The sequence below is a fragment of the Fulmarus glacialis genome, unplaced genomic scaffold, assembly GCF_000690835.1.
Source record: "Fulmarus glacialis isolate BGI_N327 unplaced genomic scaffold, ASM69083v1 scaffold31956, whole genome shotgun sequence".
In the NCBI taxonomy this organism is placed as follows: Eukaryota; Metazoa; Chordata; class Aves; order Procellariiformes; family Procellariidae; genus Fulmarus; species Fulmarus glacialis.
The window spans coordinates 69,998-87,752 of NW_009220566.1; the positions used below are offsets into that span (position 1 = coordinate 69,998).

General features: G+C 36.8%; 1 protein-coding gene across 1 annotated transcript in view; it reads right to left on the bottom strand.

The window, feature by feature from the left end:
• The window catches only part of LYST (lysosomal trafficking regulator), a 67,965-nt gene extending 65,440 nt beyond the window's left edge, over positions 1-2,525 (bottom strand). The window contains exon 1 of the mRNA XM_009580810.1: positions 2,334-2,525. Within this exon, the coding sequence (XP_009579105.1) occupies positions 2,334-2,525 (192 nt within the window). The remainder of the gene's footprint in view (positions 1-2,333) is intronic.
• Positions 2,526-17,755: the final 15,230 nt, after the last annotated feature.

Genomic DNA, 17,755 nt, shown 5'->3' on the forward strand with positions numbered 1-17,755 from the left:
ATCCTTCTTTATTTTACAAAGCTATTCAACATTCAGTTCCCTATGCCTTTCTGCAGTTTTATGCACTGAAAAAATGACGTAACTGCAGAGTGCTATAATCATTAACTAGAGCCAGTCAGAAAGCATCCAAGATATTTATTACACCTCTGCAACTATTTCTATACGAAGCTCTCCTAATCCCTCGTTGAAGGAATTCCTCACCCAAAGAACAAAACCAGAAAAGTCAAAAGCAAATAACTTGTTGATTTAAACAAATCCAACATGAAGGCCAAGACAAGTTTCAAACTTCTGTAGTTCCAAAAATGTAACTCTGAAGAATTTTATGGGAAACTTTCTACTTTCTCCAAAATTATACCTTTAAGCAAATGAAAAAAGCTTACATTTATCAAGTGATGTTATTGACTCACAATAGAAAGGTGAAGTTTTATGGGAGGAAAGAGGGAAGGTTACTCTTAATTAAAAAAACCAAAACAGAATAACCACTAAGAAAACCCTCACTCCTGCTGGGATTCTAAGACTTATACACTAAGAATTTCAATGCAGAGAGGAACAGTAGAAGGCACAGAATTCAAACACAATTCCTTTACTGGGTGCTATGCAGCACTATCAGAATGGTTTCAGTCCTAAAGATCAGAAATTTTCAAAAACAAAAAGCTGACGAGCATTTTGGCAGTTAACATCATTCAGGGATATGCAGCTGAAGCAACACCCTTCTCCAAAAATTCAAGGTAGCAATGAAATTAAAATGTATGGAGATAAGCAGGTTAAATAGTTATAGTTATATATATAACAAATATATACAGTTATATATAGTTATAGAGCTATATATAAAACAAATAGTTAATATTTGTCTGATGAGACTATCAATTTAAATGAAAATTTTAAAAAATCTAAAACTATTGATACAATACAATTAGACCCAAAACCTATGCTTTTTCAAAGTCATTCTCCCAACTCTTTTCTGCTACTAAACATATTCTCAGCAAGACAAATTAATTAGGAATGGGAATGAGCAATACAGCATTCAAAGCACAATAATAAGACTGGAAAAAGCAAAATACTAACTTTTCAAATTTCAGTGGTACACTTCAAGAATTTGACTTTCCTCATTAATCAAGTTCTTCTTCCCCCGGCCTTCTTAAAAAACATATTTCCTCAGGAAACCATTGCTGAACTGCTGATGTTGTAAAAAGAATGCCATGAGCTTTTTTCCCCTTCTACTTCAGAAGTGGGTTTTTATCAGGGGCAAGGCAAATGGAATCCCCCGTTTATTTCTTACATGAAAGCCAGCTGTTCTTCCAGCAGCTCTAGTCCTGAAGCCTCTATTAACAGCAACTATGCAGAACTCGAGTGACATCTAAAAAACCCATGGCTCTAGAAGTGGTAAGGATTCTTCTTAGCAAATATATGTAATTGCAGTCTTGTGGATTTACTGTTTAGCCAGTGCACCTGCTGGAATCCAGAACCAAGCCAGCAGACTTGACTGGAGTCTTAGCACAAGTCACATCATGAAGAAAAAGCAAGCGAGATGAATTTGACCAGCATTAACAGCTGACCTCACTTAAGACAAGGGCTGAATAAACCCAACCAGGATTCACTTGGTTCATTATTTTTAAACACTGGGCTCTGCAGTTTCAAAGCACAAAGACTTAATGCACATCTCTTCCTACCCATTGCTTAGTACATATCCAATAGTGTTGAAGAGGAAGGAGAAGAGAAAGAAGAGAAGGAACTGGCTATCTGCAGCTACAGGGATGTGTACTAGACTTTTCATACAAAAAATAGTATAAATTGATCACCTCTTTTAAAATGCTTTCTCTTTTGAGCTAAAGTTACAAAATACTTTCTATTATGTTCAAGAGCAAGTTACTTAAAGCGCAAAAATATATCTCATGGCCAATAAACAAAATAAGAAGGTGTATATTTTAATTTTATTTTACTGCCTTAAACCAGGAGGACCTTCTCAAATTAAGAACTGTCAGTTTGTACTGCAGGTTCAGTAAACACACATTTCTCTTAAAAATTCTAATCTATTGCCTCTTTCCACCCAGCTACTGCACTTGAGCTTCACACATGCCTTAACTAGTTAAAGTTTAGCAATCGTCAGTATCAGCTGGCAAACAGGTATGATTAGCTATTTTTTCTTTTTCTTTTTGCTGAATGACAGAATGCAACTGCAACATATCCTTTTGAACTTCTACTCTTCACAATTAATTCATACACTCTACCATAAAGAAGGCAAAAAAAGCAGCACCAAGAAGAACATGAGCCAGACAAATCCACAGAGTCAAAGCTCAATACAAAAATTATCACCAGGTAAGAAAAACTATTACCTGATCAATAGTCGAGTTCAGTGTTGTAAGCAAAATAAACCCACGGCCTTGAACTAAGTATTGTCCCAGTGCTGCCATATGAGTTTCTTCTTCTTCATCTTCCCTGGCCTCTGCCCTCTGTACCACTGCATTGCACAGTCTGTTGACATCTGTCAAGAATTCCCGTGCCAGTGAGTTACTGGCACTGCTCATGTCTGAGCTGTAAGTAGAAGAAAATACAGAAATTAAATCCATCAGAAAATACATTCCTTACGGAAAAAAGACTGGGGGAAGAGAGGAGCGTTTCTTCCCGGTACCCCAACCCCAGGAAGGATGGAGTGTCTGTAGCACTGAGGAATAAATACACCAATGTAGGATGGAAGGGAATGGGAAGGATGAGCTTAGAGAATTTCATTTATTTCAGTGAAACTTTAGCTAACAGCCCACGACCCCAAGCACTCATTTTATAAATCTATCAGGTAAAAGCCCGTGACACACAGCATTCCCTCCCACTGCATAAATGAAAGCTAATGACTTCGTTTCAAGCTTTTCTTTATAACCTAGATGTGAGCTTCAACCTTTATCTGCTTCTAAAAGGTATTTGACCTGAAGCATAAGGAGAAAACAGGCAGCTCTTACACAGCATTGTACAGAAAACATTCTTTAATAGTTTATTTGAACATATTATCTTCTACCATGTTATGAATTCCAACAGGATGCAGATTGTTTCAGAGGGAAAAAAGAAAAAAATTAATGAGTTAAGATAAATATGGGAGTTTCAGAAATGCAGTGCTTTAGATTTACCAGCTCTCACAGTGTTTTCCTTCAAGCAAGACTGAGTGTACTTAATTCACAGTACAATTCTACTGCACATTTAGGAGAAAATACCAAAAGCATTGGTACCGATTCCCAAACTGATTAATTTTACTTTAGATAATGCACACAAGGCACTCATACACTTCGTCTATTCACTCTATCTTACAAAAACACTTTTTTGTTTCTCTTATGCCATGGCATTCTTTGGTTGGTAAGCACTAGTACATATTGAAACGGTTAAAACAAACATTAAATCAAACAAGACAAGAAATACAAGATTCAGCTGTAGAAAACTCTCAAGAGGATCACTGAGGAAGGCAAAACAAAAACAAGAATCAGTGATGGCTGCTATAGAAACAAAAACGCGTAATCCACATAAAACCTACTTAATGAATACTACAGCATATTTAACTCCGTTTATTTCTGTATAAACAGCCGAAATAAAATCTTTGAAAGTCAAATATTTTCATCATGTCTAAGCATAGAACATGCAAGAAGAGAGCCGAATAACTTTCAATATAAGGTGGATTAATACGGCTTCATCAAGAAACACCTACATGCAATTACTAGGTAAAAAATAAGACCTTGTAAGAAAGGTCTGCTTGTTAGCACTAATGGTACAGAAAGCTCGTTTTAGTGGCAAGACTGTGAATACTTATACATATAATGACATTCACTGTAGAAGTAACAGGAAAATTCTTACCAGAATTACTTTGCCAGCTTAACACATTTATCTTCTACCTGGAATAAAAAGCAAATATATTCTGGAAATATCACTCTTGGTTCACCTGTTTTTAAAAAAGGAAAAACACACCATGATTAATATGCAATTTCTTTGTTTTTAAAGCAAAGGAGCTTAACAAATTTTAAAACAATTTAAAATTTAAAATTTATTTTAAAACAAATAGCTATTTTATGATAGCTATTTGAAGCTTATGAAGAGTCCTTTAAGGGTTTTTTGAGCTTTAAAGCTCTAGTTTTCACTTTTAGCTTATGATTGTGCATAACCAAAATCCTATTACAGAGAAAATAATTGGTACATATAAGATAAGTTAACATAATAAAGTTCATTATTTTTTAAAATGTGAAATGAGCTAGGTATGCAAGTTTAAACATTTCCCTCTAGAAACAGTATGAATTTTTAGTGATCACTACCTGCATGCATAATACTGGAAGCACTTGCAGCTCTAGGTGCAAGTGATGGATAGTATGAGAAACTGAATTGTGCAGTCAGGTGCTGATGTAAATGCATTTTAAATCTGTCCTATTTTGTTCTGACAGATAACCAATCTTTATTACATTAAGCACTGGGGAAGATGTAGTGAATAAAATTGGAAAGCAACAGTATTGTATCTGCTCTGTACAGTCCAGAAGAGTTACTTCTCTCCTACCCCTTTAACCCTCTCCAGTCCTAACAGAGGATCAGAACAGGCAATGCATTTTTTTTTTTCCTAAGAGGAATACTTTAAACTACCCCTGTAATTAGTCATGAAGAAAAGATTAAGATAACAATAGGGAGAAGCAATCTCCCAATTCGCTCCAGAATGGCCATAAATAGCAAGACAGTTACCCCTAGTACATGCTTTAGCAAAAAAGTCAAAACAAAACAACACATACACCAGCCCTGTCTTTGTGAGGTCTGTACAAACGGCAAAAAGATTCTGTAACAACTCAAGGAAAGCGATTGCTGTAGAGAGTATGCATTCATTCATAAAGCCCCAACATCCCATATTCCTTTCTGTAAGCTGAACTGTCAAATGGTTTATTAATTTTTCATTTTAAAACTTCAAGTTTCTAGTTATCACACTTCCCCTCACATCTTTAGAGTGTATTCAATCTAAGAACAGGAAAAAACTATTTTAATCCTCCTGAAATACTCTTATTTACTAAAACAAGATGGAAAAGCTCCTCAAATATGCTTTAAATCCTAATTACGGTATCGTCTGACTGGCTGAGTACTTTACCTGCCATTTCCTAGAAGAGAGACACCAATAATTGCAGAGGCAATGTTTATTTCTGCAACCTCTCAGCATTTTTTGCTACCACTTTCAGATCTTGATCAAGTGCTAATTACTTAGCCATTCAATGGTAACAGGACTCCTTACCAGTCTTCCTTATAGTTAACTCCAGTTTTTTAAACTAGTGTTAGAATATTTGTGTTTGGTGTCATTACTACATTTTAACTGAGTCCAGTTTCTGACAAAGCCCTAAAATTCTCAAAAGTTACATCCACTGGCACATCAGACATACACCGAGATGAACTGTCCAAACCCATGTTTACTGAAGCGTCCACAAACTGGGCTGCTCTAGTTGCAAGTAGTCTAAATGTTAAACCCTCATTCTCTAGACATGGTAAAGAGCCAAAAATGCATTTGCTATCAATGGGAATGCAAAGGGTAGTAACCAAGAAAAGCCTCAAAAACATTCAACTACAAAGGTCTGTAGGTGAACACTCAGAAGACATTTATTATATCCACAATTAATTAATTGGGGGGGGCGGGGGAAGAGATGGGGATAGGAAAAGAGAAAGAAGAAAGACTAAATTCATTATTTTAGTATTCTCAGGTGGTAAGTAAACAAAAACTTCAACTTTAAACTTAAAACTGATGAGCATGAACGTTACATGAAAGACCTCCTTAAGGAAGGAGAGAAACACTGTAGGTTGCCCAGGCAAGCTCCTAATAATTGGCTCCCCTTTGGGAACAAAAAGTTTCATCCACAGCCTCAAAGAAAACCAACTTATCCATACAGCTAACATTCACAATTCATTGCAACTGAATAGCTTAAGCAGCTAGTGGTTTTGCAGTTGTACCAGACTATTAGATGATGTAAAAATACACTGCCCATCATGTTTTAATGTCCTTCCATCTGAAACTTCAGTCCCCAGGTTTCCTGCATTGCTTCCACTTTTACATGGATTTAACCTATATTGCCATATTCTAGCAAAAGGGTGAATTCTCAAAGTCAGTGGTAAGATAAAGTACTATTTTGTTGATGCTAATGCAAAAAGACATGAAGCATATCCTCTTAATGCAAGAATTTAATATATAATTAGTAAGGAATTAAGATGCTCTCATTCTACAGTGCAGAAAAAATTGTAAAGAGATACCATGCTGGATAATGAAGCACTTTTTTAGAAGGACTCGTTCCAACAAGTGCTAACTACTTCTCAGTTGTATCTATTTCTTTTTCTGCAATTAAGTTCTGAAACAGACTGACAGCACAAACATGTCTGTGGAAACAGTTTCAGATATAACCTCATTATTCATCCCATCTTGAAGCTAGAGACAAAGAACAATACAAGAATTACAAATAATTAAGAAACTTCCAAAAAAGCTGCATATGCACAGACAACCTTCTTCCCTTTTGTATTTGTTTCCTGAGAAGTGATTTGAACACTTAAAGCACATTGCTTTTCAAAGAAGAACTCACTGAACAACTTGCCCTGCTGATGCTGTAACATAGCAAACACTCTGCAGAGGTCATTTTTTGGGGTTGTTTTATTTTTAAAAAAACCAAATCCATCCCCACTCTAAGGTTTCAGCTTGCTTGTCACCTTCTCTTTCTGTTGCAGATTGTGGTACGCTGATACTAAACTCTATGCAGCACATAATTTCATCTTACTCCAAGAAAGTATGCCAGCCAATTTGCTTTAAGTAGGAACTACTAAACAAAAGAAAAATTCTGCAGTAGAAAGTGATACATCTTTAACTGCTGTGGTGCCTGGTAATATGTAAGCAGATGCTACACAAAACACCTGTACTGAGGCAAAGTGCCTCACCTCTCTTCAGACTTCAGAGATGTCATCTTAACTAGGGGAAAAACCCCCAAACCTAAACCATCACACATGAACTAAGCCACAAGAAAGCAGAAAGAAACCTACCAGAATCTCAGTCCACCACTGCTGTGTACAGTCCCAATGGGACACTTACAGTTTTGGAATACACAGTGTGTCAGGGCTTCACATAGCTAGCGCTGAAAAGAAATAACCACATTCTTAAATTCCATTTCACCCTCTAAAATAATGAATATGATGATCATATTTCATAAAAAGCTACATCTACTAGATAGTATTTATTTATAAAAGGAAAAAATCCACAAGTTTTAAAAAAAAAAATCACTTAACCATGAATGATCTGACATTCACATATAATCTGCCCTCTTCATGCCTATCTTCAGCATCCTCATAATTCAACCCATATCACGTCTGCCCTCTGGCCCCCTTCTGCACCAACTCTCCAGGGACTTATTTTTTCTTTGCTGTTGTGGTATAAATCTATATCCTGCACTTGAAACTTGTATTTTCTCTGAACTTCTTTCCATTTTTATGAAGTTGCTCATCAGCTGAGCATCTTAAAGTATAGGAATGCTTTGTACTCACTTCAACGGACTTTAAGCCTTTAACAGAACATACCAAAATCATTCTTTAAGTAATTTAAAGGATACAACTTAAAAATAAGATCAATTTAGCAGTCTTGAATACTGAATCATGAATATACTAACTTTATATAGTGCTAATGATTAGATGGTATTATCTCTAACATCAGCGCAATGAAATGAAGAAAATGCAACGAAAGCTTAGCTAGTACTCTGCCTCTGAGAGCGAACTGGGCCTTTTACTTGGTTATGTTTTCAGCAATGCATTGCCCAGAAAGGCCTCGTATGTCCAGTAACACAATAAAAACTAGTAATTACTAAATTACTACAGCAGCATTGTAATAAAATACAGTACTAAGCCAAATGAAGTCAAAATCCCATAATACTAATTTAAGTTATTACTTTCAGTAACTGTTGTCCAACAGCTACAGCAAGAGTAAAGGAGAGGCAGAAAGTTTGGTGGTGGTCTCCAGCTCACACAACAGCCCAGATTAGTGCTCTAATAAACCTACCTCCCCACAGCCTTTTTTTTTTTAGTGTTTTTTTTAAATGTTAATTTTATAGTACTCGCAAAAAAGGAACTACTTAAACCATCTCTATTTGTTGTGAAGTAGATGTCAATAAATGTCTTCAAATTGCTCACTAGTAAATACTTGTATCAGTCTAAAATGAACATGCTACTGAGTGCTGTTCATACAGCTGCATAGTCAGGCTTGACTGCCTGAGTAAAATGAAGTGATAATGTACCTAAGGTAGTATGCATGGCACATATGAGCCACCTGCAAGCCTTAATTTCCCATAGCTCACTGTGTTATCTTCAATAAAAGCAGTCTTGTCTACCAGGTTATATGAGTATCTTACTGCACTAAAGAAGTGATAGCCAGTCTCATAAGAAAAATAAACTTATGAGAAGCTATTTTACAGATCATGCAAAGAGGAGTAAAGAACATATAGCTACATGAAGTCATTAATTTATTTACCTTCCCTAGTTTTCTGTTTCAGGTAAGAGACAAACATTGACCAGGCATGGCTTGGCTGCAAGTCCTTTTGAGTACAGAGTACAATGAAGTTGCATTTTTAGTAGGTATTAAAATTAACACTTTGAAAAAAAATGTAGTTTCTATAAGCCATTGTACAATCCAGTTATTTCTGGCCTCTAGTTCAAAACCTGTAGCCCTTTTACTCATTCTCTAGAATGAAGTATATGGGAATGAGTCACCACTGGCCAATAAATGCTACATTTACTTTATACAGTACTCATTCCATTTAGCAAATACTTGTCCCAGCCTCATTGCTTGTACTTAACATTTATGCTCTGGAGAACATGCTTGTGACCTCTTCAATGATTTTAACATTAATATGATTATATCAGTGATTTCAACCAGATTTACTCTGGGGTTAAACTTTCAATTTAAGCTCAAGTTTCTGTTAGCAGAGGACAACAGGCATAATGAAGAGCACCAGCACGTTAACACTAAGACACTCCATAACAGGCTTTTGCAACTGTAGCACCGATTGCCAGGTTTATTACAGAAACTAAGGTTATCTTGTTAGCAGTAGAGACCAAATTTGACTGCCTTCTGTTTAAAGAAATTTGTTAACAATAAAACTAAGGGAATACTACGATTAATTCCTCTGTGCAAACTGAAGAAGGAAAAGAAAGTAGAGCATGAGAGAGTGCAATACAGAAATAGGTATCTAGCATGGCCTGGAACAAAACTGGAACATATCCTATAGTGCTGCCTTGAGGTCTGTACTTGGTGGTGAAACGCAAGTAAAGCCTCAAACTAACGCGTTGCCGAAATCAGCAGTCTTCCTTTTCTGTCCCTTTGATATTATTCAAAACTTTAAACACACTAGAAACAAATAGCTGACATTGCCAAAATAGATTACACAGCAGGAGCAACACACAAGCCTTTAAGAAAACAGGAACCTGCAATTCAAGTAGAACATCAACAGAAAGCTTGAGATGCTTTGATGCCTTGTTTTACCAATGCAAGGCAATCAGCCAAAAGCGTAGCTTCTAAAAGGCAGTGAACATTTGCTAACCATCCAACAACTCTGATATTCAAAAACATGAGCAAGCAAGAGCAAAAACAAGACACTTCAAGTTTGGTTCATTCTCAAAACAGACATACCAGACAACCCTCCAGCTCCGCACAAGACCTCCTACTTACTCTTTATTTCCAACCTCTATCTGCTGTGTCCTTTGCTGTTATTTATTAACTATTTGGGGTTACAGAAGCAGACAACCTACTAAAACATATTAAGGCAGTGTTGCTCCAGCCATCAGGTTGCACATGAAAAGCAACCTCTTAACATACAGAATTTATCACAAAACTGCAGGTACATGTCAATTTTCTTGGCACAGTTCTACTTCTGACAAAGTCCTTGATTTCATCACAGAGTTCAGTAACTAGCTTTTAGTCTTCTGTGTAATCCACTAGATCAATATTATTTCCAAACAAGTTATTCAGAGTCTCTCTCCCCAGAATAAAGAAAAAACTGAAAAATAAAAATGCTTAGTACTTTTGGATAAATAACACATGCACTGTCCTTTTAACTAACCAGGGAAAAGTGTGTCAAGTTCACAAGATGGTAAACAAGTATTATTTTAATGAACACTGAAAAGTATGTTGAGACCTTCAGAGCAATGGTGTTGCTGTGTATACAAGTGTGTTTATGTATGTATAGTCTTACTAACGCCACTTTTACATAAAATCAAAAGTATACTTCACCCCCACCTCACCTACATGGGATGCTTGTCTTGCAATACCTGAAGTCTGAGAGTCCTGCTTCTACAAGTATCTTAAGCCTCCTATAAGTACGTAGTCTACTTATGTTCTGCTGCCTAGGTATTAAAACAAAATTTAATCCATGAAGCTCAGTGTTTATACAACCTGAGAATTAGAAAATTTCTACCTCTAAGTGGATGTGAAAGCATTATATCTTACACCGAAAAAAGACAAAATTTTAAGGAATTATATTATCTGTGCTTTCTCAAAAAAAATAGTCCTTAAAGAACTAAAAATAAGCATTTTCATATTGGGTATGGTCAGGAAACACTGATGTGGATGGCTAAACTAGCCATTCCTGTTGTAGAATAAGAATGCCAAGGAAAAAAGCAAGCAAGATCAGACAAATGCTATGCTAGATTTGGCCAAATTAAAGAAACAGGCACTTTCCAAAATACCCATCAGATACATATAAACAAGTCAAATATACCCCAGGCTACAGGCACCTAGAGATACACGAAGTGGCATTACGTGTACAGACAGGTCAACTTCTCAGAAACAGTTTCAGAGATGTCATTCTTCTGATCGAGACCCAGACCTGTGGTGTGAGGTAAGAGAAGATAAAAAAAACCCTCAAGCCCTTCCTTACCCCCAAATTATCATTTGCCACGTATTTTCAGGCCTCAGTGGTTTTTTGACAGTTAGAAATGAAACTCATGGGTAACTTCTTTGGGCACAAGTTTGTTCCAGACTACACTTCCCAAACTTGGCCAGTGTATTTTTTCAAAGGTAACTTAAAACGTATTTGCTAGAGTTTAATCTGGTTCCTGGGATATATTCTAATCCGTAAGTGTTTAAGTCTGCTCTCCCCAACATGACTACTTCTAGAATCTCATCTTTGTCAAGCATAATTATTGGTAACAACAGCGCTAAACAAATGATAGAAGCACAACTCAGAAAGGTATAACAGATTAACATACATACAATATTCTTGTTTACATATAAGTAAAAAAAATACCATCTACCCACAATTCAGTTTTCCTGTTCAACAGTTTCCAAAGTGTGATCTTAGGATATTACTTCCATTAAATGAACTCTGATTTACATCTCTAGTGTTTCTACTGTATACTGTCATTTCATTATTCTGTGTATCTGACAAAGATGTCAGTACCTTAAATGGAAAAGCTACTAATAGCCCTGAAGTGCATAAGATTGTCCTACAAGGCCAATGAAGACTATCAACTCAAAACAGCAAGTTTCTAATTTATTAGCTGCCACTGACTATAAAAAGACTGTAACTAGTAGCAGCACACAGGTGACTGGAAACCAAGACAAGAACAACATTAAGATATAATAAACTGCGTTAAAAAGGTTGACCAAACAGGGACTATGAAAACCAGAAGAGAGAACTTGGCAAGAAAAGAGCAAGTGGTGCAGGATCTGAGTGCCCCAAAAAGGAAGCCAGCTCACATGCAAGCTAACTGCAGACTTTTCCACATATAAACAATGCACCAGAGATCCACAAATAAAGTTAAGCGTACGCAGTTTGTATGATGTTTGAGAGGTCTGTAATTCCAAAGGTTAAAACTATAATCATTATGATTATAATGAATATTCTACTTCTGACACCCATCATGATGAAGCTACTGGCAAAACTTAGGATTTCAGCAACAGGCCTCAATTCAAAGAATACATGGCAAAGTCTGTACCAGAGTATGGTAGAGGCCAAGCTACATACTACTCAAAGCTAGCAAGCTTTAGAGATTGAGAGGGCTAACATCCCCCTCATCCTCGTTCCTCTTGAGTGTTAGTTGTCCTCACTCATACCACATCTGCAACATGATACCTTCTGGAACATGGACAACAGTTTTCCATGTCTAACATGAAATCCCTAGCGTAATTCTGTATAGCAACTTTACTTAATTTAGATAATTGGTCTACTTTCTCAGGAGAGTAATTTTTAAGAATGCCTCATTAAGGTCAATTCAGTGACTTTTGATGCAGCTTTTGGTGCATCATAAGCTACTGAAACATTCACAGCAGTGAAACAAACAGCATTTAATCAACATTTAACTTAAACTACAACTTCTTGTCCTACTTGGTTGTGAAGTATTCACATCATGATTTGTTCTTCATAATTTTAAAGCCTACTTGCAAAAAACTAATTTGTATTACCTGTTTAACTCTTGACAGGGCTTTTACAAGTAGAGTTTGTTATGTCGCTGTAATTTCAGGATGCTTGTTAAACTTGACACATATAGCACCAGCAAACCCTATTCACACTTAGTATTTACTTCTTGGAAAGTACTACTACCTTGGGGACTAGAATTAAATGCCAACTGTCTACTCGTACAAGACTATCAAAAACTTTGACTACATGTACCATCATGTAAGAAAGGAGAAGGGAAAATCTGTTGGAGAAAAATAGCACGTTTTAATATTTTAGTTTTATGTTGCCCTAAGTCTTCCACATATAAATACCTACTTGACATATCTGACCCTTATTTGGGAAAAAAATATTAGATTAGATTAAGATTTTTAGGAGTCTTAGTGCAAAGTTTCAAGAAGTGTTCACTGTAATAATGACCAATGCAAACTGTCACAATGGAACAGAGCAATGCAATATGAGCTGTGTGCTAAGAAGACGACACCAGAGATTAAGCGAGCAATGCTAGAAAAGTTCTTCTTGCTAAAATTCAGCAGATTATCAGGTTCTGCCTTGAGCTATGAAGATCTGTATCTCCTTTACAAGTTAGCAGATTATCAACAATTTCCTCCTTTTGAGTCTGGATGAAATATCATTTAGACAGAGTTAATGGCAAAGAATCCCACAGGCTAGCTGCGTATTACACAAGTGCTTTGGGACAGCTTCTCAACTTAACATGGAATTTCACTTACTCATCAATGTAAAACACCTGTGAATGCATTCTTGTTGAGCCTGAAATCAAATTAAAAGATGAGAGATGATTCATCTACAAGATAAAAAGTACAGCATTAATAAAAGGCTCTCAACCAACCACCTACACTCAAGCAATGCATTAACCCTGTACATATGCTATACTCAAGTTTATGGTTAGTTTGTGGTCTTATACTATCCAAAGTCAGTAACTACAATATAGTTGTTAGCCACATTAAATCCATTCCAGTTCATTGAAAATTTGCATATTTCAGACCAGTGCATGCAGGCACAAAGAATAAACATTCCTTAGAATAGGCATGGGGAAAGCTGGGGGCCTTCAAAACTAATCATTGCAACATTAACTGTGTTAGAAACAAATATGCTTGCTATCATGGAAACTGGCTAAAACGCATGAAAGAATACCAAGCTGTTACCAATACCATGAAAATGCTAGAGACAAGCTTTGTTAGCAGAGTTGAAGACAAGGATCTGTTCCAGATCTTATCTGAAGTGCCAGAGGACAACACCCGTAGGAAACACATGGTACTAGAGAAAGGAACTGACAAATATTCCACCACAAAAGACCAGTAAGTTCTTCTAAAAGAAAACTGAAGGATGAATATCTTCTGCAAAACATTCAGCAGTGAAAAGGCTGAAATGGCATAGCTCCCAAGCGAGCCCTGTTCTGAACACTACTCAAAGAACACTAAAAAGTTCTTCCCCAAATTAAAATATATACAGGTAATACTCCTAAATATCTTCTTCCAAGCTTTAGGTTTGATACTTACCCCCCCAAAACAGACTACAAAGCAAGCCTTGACAGCCATGGTTCCACAGTAATGACTAACAACTAAATCTAAAGATCAAGCCTAACCTCCACAGACTCTGCAGAGTGAAAGGAAAGAAGCAGCCTACTACAGAAGGTTAAGTCAGACGTTCAGGGCCTCTCCAGTAGCGAGCCTACACAGACCAGCCCTGCAAGACCAGGCAGACTTTGTGAACACGCTCTTACATTAATCTGCAGCACAGCAGATAGTGTGGTCTCCGGTACAGCTGGGAAAAATGCTGTAGTTGTGAACACACTACAAGTATGCAGACCACACTGCATCTACCTGGAAATTATTTTAAACAACAAATGTACCACTCGAATCGTGATCTGGAGGACCATACAAATCTCTTTGTAATTGTAAGATTATACATTTTGATTGCACCAATACTTGGAGAGATAGAAGAGGCAAAAAAAAAGTTGAGCAGTATCTTGAGACACTCTTGCTCAAGGGATATGAATGAGTAAAAGCTATTCCCGAAACAGAAAGCTTAGTAGTTAGAGGATTAAAACTAGAAAGTAAAGTCCTTAAGATAAATTTTGGCACTGTGTCTAAAGTACCCACTAAGAGCAATTAAATAAGAAGGGAAGGTCAATGATCAGAGTTTAAAAAAAAGAGGTCATTAATGGGCAGAAGACTAGTTCTGCTTCTGGGACTTTAAAACTGGTCAGTGAAGTCCATATTTTCTATTAGTAATCAGATGCAGACAAGCCAGCAGGTAGCAATTCTGAAGGTGGTATTAAAAAAAAATCATTTACCTAAATACCTGAGAGTTTCATACACTGTTATTCCTAGTAAGCTCAGTCTGCCAGCTTCTTTACAACATGCAAACAGCTTTGGTTGCTTTAGGGAAGCAGACCCTGTACCTCTCCCAGGCTTTACAGCAAAGAGGTATTTGTTCCAGCTGTGCTGACCCCTCTTGCACTGAACTGGCACCAGAAGACCCAGTCAACAATCAGAGAACTACAGACAAAATGACTCATATAACATCTCACTTTAGGTAGCTTTTCTCCAGTGGGAATGCAAATAAGGAATAGCTAGGATTTTTATTTTATTCTTGAAGTTTAAACAGCACTCAAAATTAGTCAACGGATATAGACTCCAACAGAGAAACTATAATCAATAATTATACTTAATTTCACATAATAATGACTGAGAGTATGAAGTTTCCCAGTATACCTATTACTAGATAGACAAATATTTAAGAAAATCCTGAACCACTGAAGAAAACCCTAAATCCATCCACAATGCAAAAAATAGCCAAACTTTATGCTTAGGAAGTCCCCAAACTATAGATGTCTATCGCACATGCACACACAAACAAGATTTTACACTGCTGAGAGACAGCTGGGGAGATGAATGAAGTGTGCCAGATGAAGGCTACATACATAGCCAAGTAGTATTTTCAGTAACCAAACATCATAGGATAATTTTTTTCTGCAAATGCTACGGATTTAGCAGGAGTCCAGTAATGGAATTGACTTTGTAACTGAAGTAATTTAGGCTTCTAAAAATAGTTCTAGATTAATTAGGAGTACCTTCTGGAGTTAAAAAGACCTCACACACAGCATTTCATCTATATATCTAGACACATAAAGGAAATTCTGCTTTCCTTTGATCTTTTGTTAACTGAAATGTACAAATCAAGAATGAAACTACACACTCTTCAGTGACTCAAATCTCCCCTCATAATTGAAACATGCAAGATAAATATGTACCTCAGGTAGCACACAAAGTTTTCCAGTTTGGGGATTTTGTTTTGTTTCCTCTATAGGAAGTCATAAGAATGTTTGCTCTCAATTCTTTGAAATTAGGATTGTTAAACTCTCTTGCCTTCCAATAGAAAGAGAATAGGAAGGTGAAAGAAAATTTGGCTAATTTTAAGACTATTTCAGTGTCTGTTTGAATTACTAAATCGAAACAGGACAAATTCAAGTCTTGAAATATTACAATGAAAGTATATTGCTGGACTTTTTTCAGTTCCTACAATACAGTTATGAACTATCAGGAATATTTCCTTAAGTCTTAAGTATTTTCTTTACTAATTCACTCTTTTCCAGAATTAAGACATTGAGAACTATTCATGCCTTCAGATTGCTGTTTCTGTTACTCATTCCTCATCTTTTAGTTAATACACTAAGTCTAACCAAATCAGTTGCTTACTGAGGTTAACAGATCTAGTTAGATGCTTTTTGCCATTTATCCCCCCCCAACAACACAAATCTTCAGTAAAGGCCTCCACAATACTAAAGAGGAATAGATGAAGTCAGGCATTTGCTGAAATAAACTGGACAAAGTTAACATCAGTTTTAATGCTTCTAATGGAGCCTTGCATTTGGCACTACCTGACAGTAATGCCTTCTGGTATTTACCTTCCCAATTTTCTCTTGGGAAAGCAGAAAGGTTTTTCTCTACTGTGAGAAGTTTGAAGAACCAGAAACTCTCTCCTCCCACCTCACATTTAGTACTTCATGCTCCCATACTTTTCCGTGGAGCATGATGATGATTTTAACTGAAGTCAAGGAGCTCAACTTTCTGGGTGCAGGAAAATAGGGCAAAGAATGCATAAACATGAGGATTATCTGAGATTGTCAGATGCTTGCTCAACCACTTCAACACAGTCACAGTCTAACGGGGACTAGTCTTCCACCATCTTTCACAAACCACCATTCATCACTTTTGCCCTCCACTTCCCACCTTTCAAATTATCCAGAAAGTGCAGAAAAGCTCTTTCACAATGTAAGTAAGAGTAATTCTCACAGCACCTTAGCTCCACAGGGCTCAAAAACCCCATGCAAACAGTGTCACAGGACAAACCCCAGATGCCTGCAGTGAACTACACAAGCTCAGAAGTGCAGAAGACAACCCTTCCAGTGCTTATCCATTGTGTGGCCCCTGCAAAATCCCACCCACAGTAACAGCAGGCAGTAGCGAGTTATTTATGGGGGAGAAGAAGGCTAAGAAATAAAGTCAGAGAAGCAAAAGAGTAGAAGTCCTGCTCTTCTGTAACACACCAAAACCACAAAGTACCTGAGCTACAGAACATGAAAGATGATGAAATGTGCAGTGGTGACTAAAAAAGCTAGTCGAACTTAAGAGAAGTATCCGGAACAAAGATACAATAGAAGCTTCAGCACTTACAGGTATCAAGATATAGCACTATTCCAGGACTTCACTACATTGATCACAGCATTACATACCTATCCCTTCTTCAACATATATAAGCTAATAAGTTTCGTGTTTAATTTTGTTCTGTCTTGCTCTCATGCTCAGCATCAGATTTAAGCTATACCTTCACAGAGAGTACAGCATAGTTACCTAAAAACCACACCAGCAAGACTCACACTTCTACTCTAATAATTAGTACCAAAAAAACCTGACTTCCCAGAAAAATGGGATTTTAATCAGACCCCAGACTGCAAACATGAATCATAAAGAGCTAATAGCTTATAGCAAGAAAAACCTCAAGACTGCACATAGCATCTTTTTCTCCTTTCCCTTTCCCTTCACACATTCCAGTATCACTTCTGTACAGAGTGCTTTATCTGGAGGCAAGACATTCCACTAACTTCAACAAGTCACTGAAGGACATGTTCAAATGCAAGACCTGAATCTGAACAGAGGAAAAGAAAATCCAGATGTAGTACATACTATGCTGCTTTATTAGTTCTTCTCAAATGACCTGACAGCTGAAGCAGACACCCTGTTGAGCCTAAGCAAAAGCCCCCACCTCCTGAAGAGCAGCTACAGTACAGTTAAACAAGACAGCTCAGCCCACCTGACAACTCG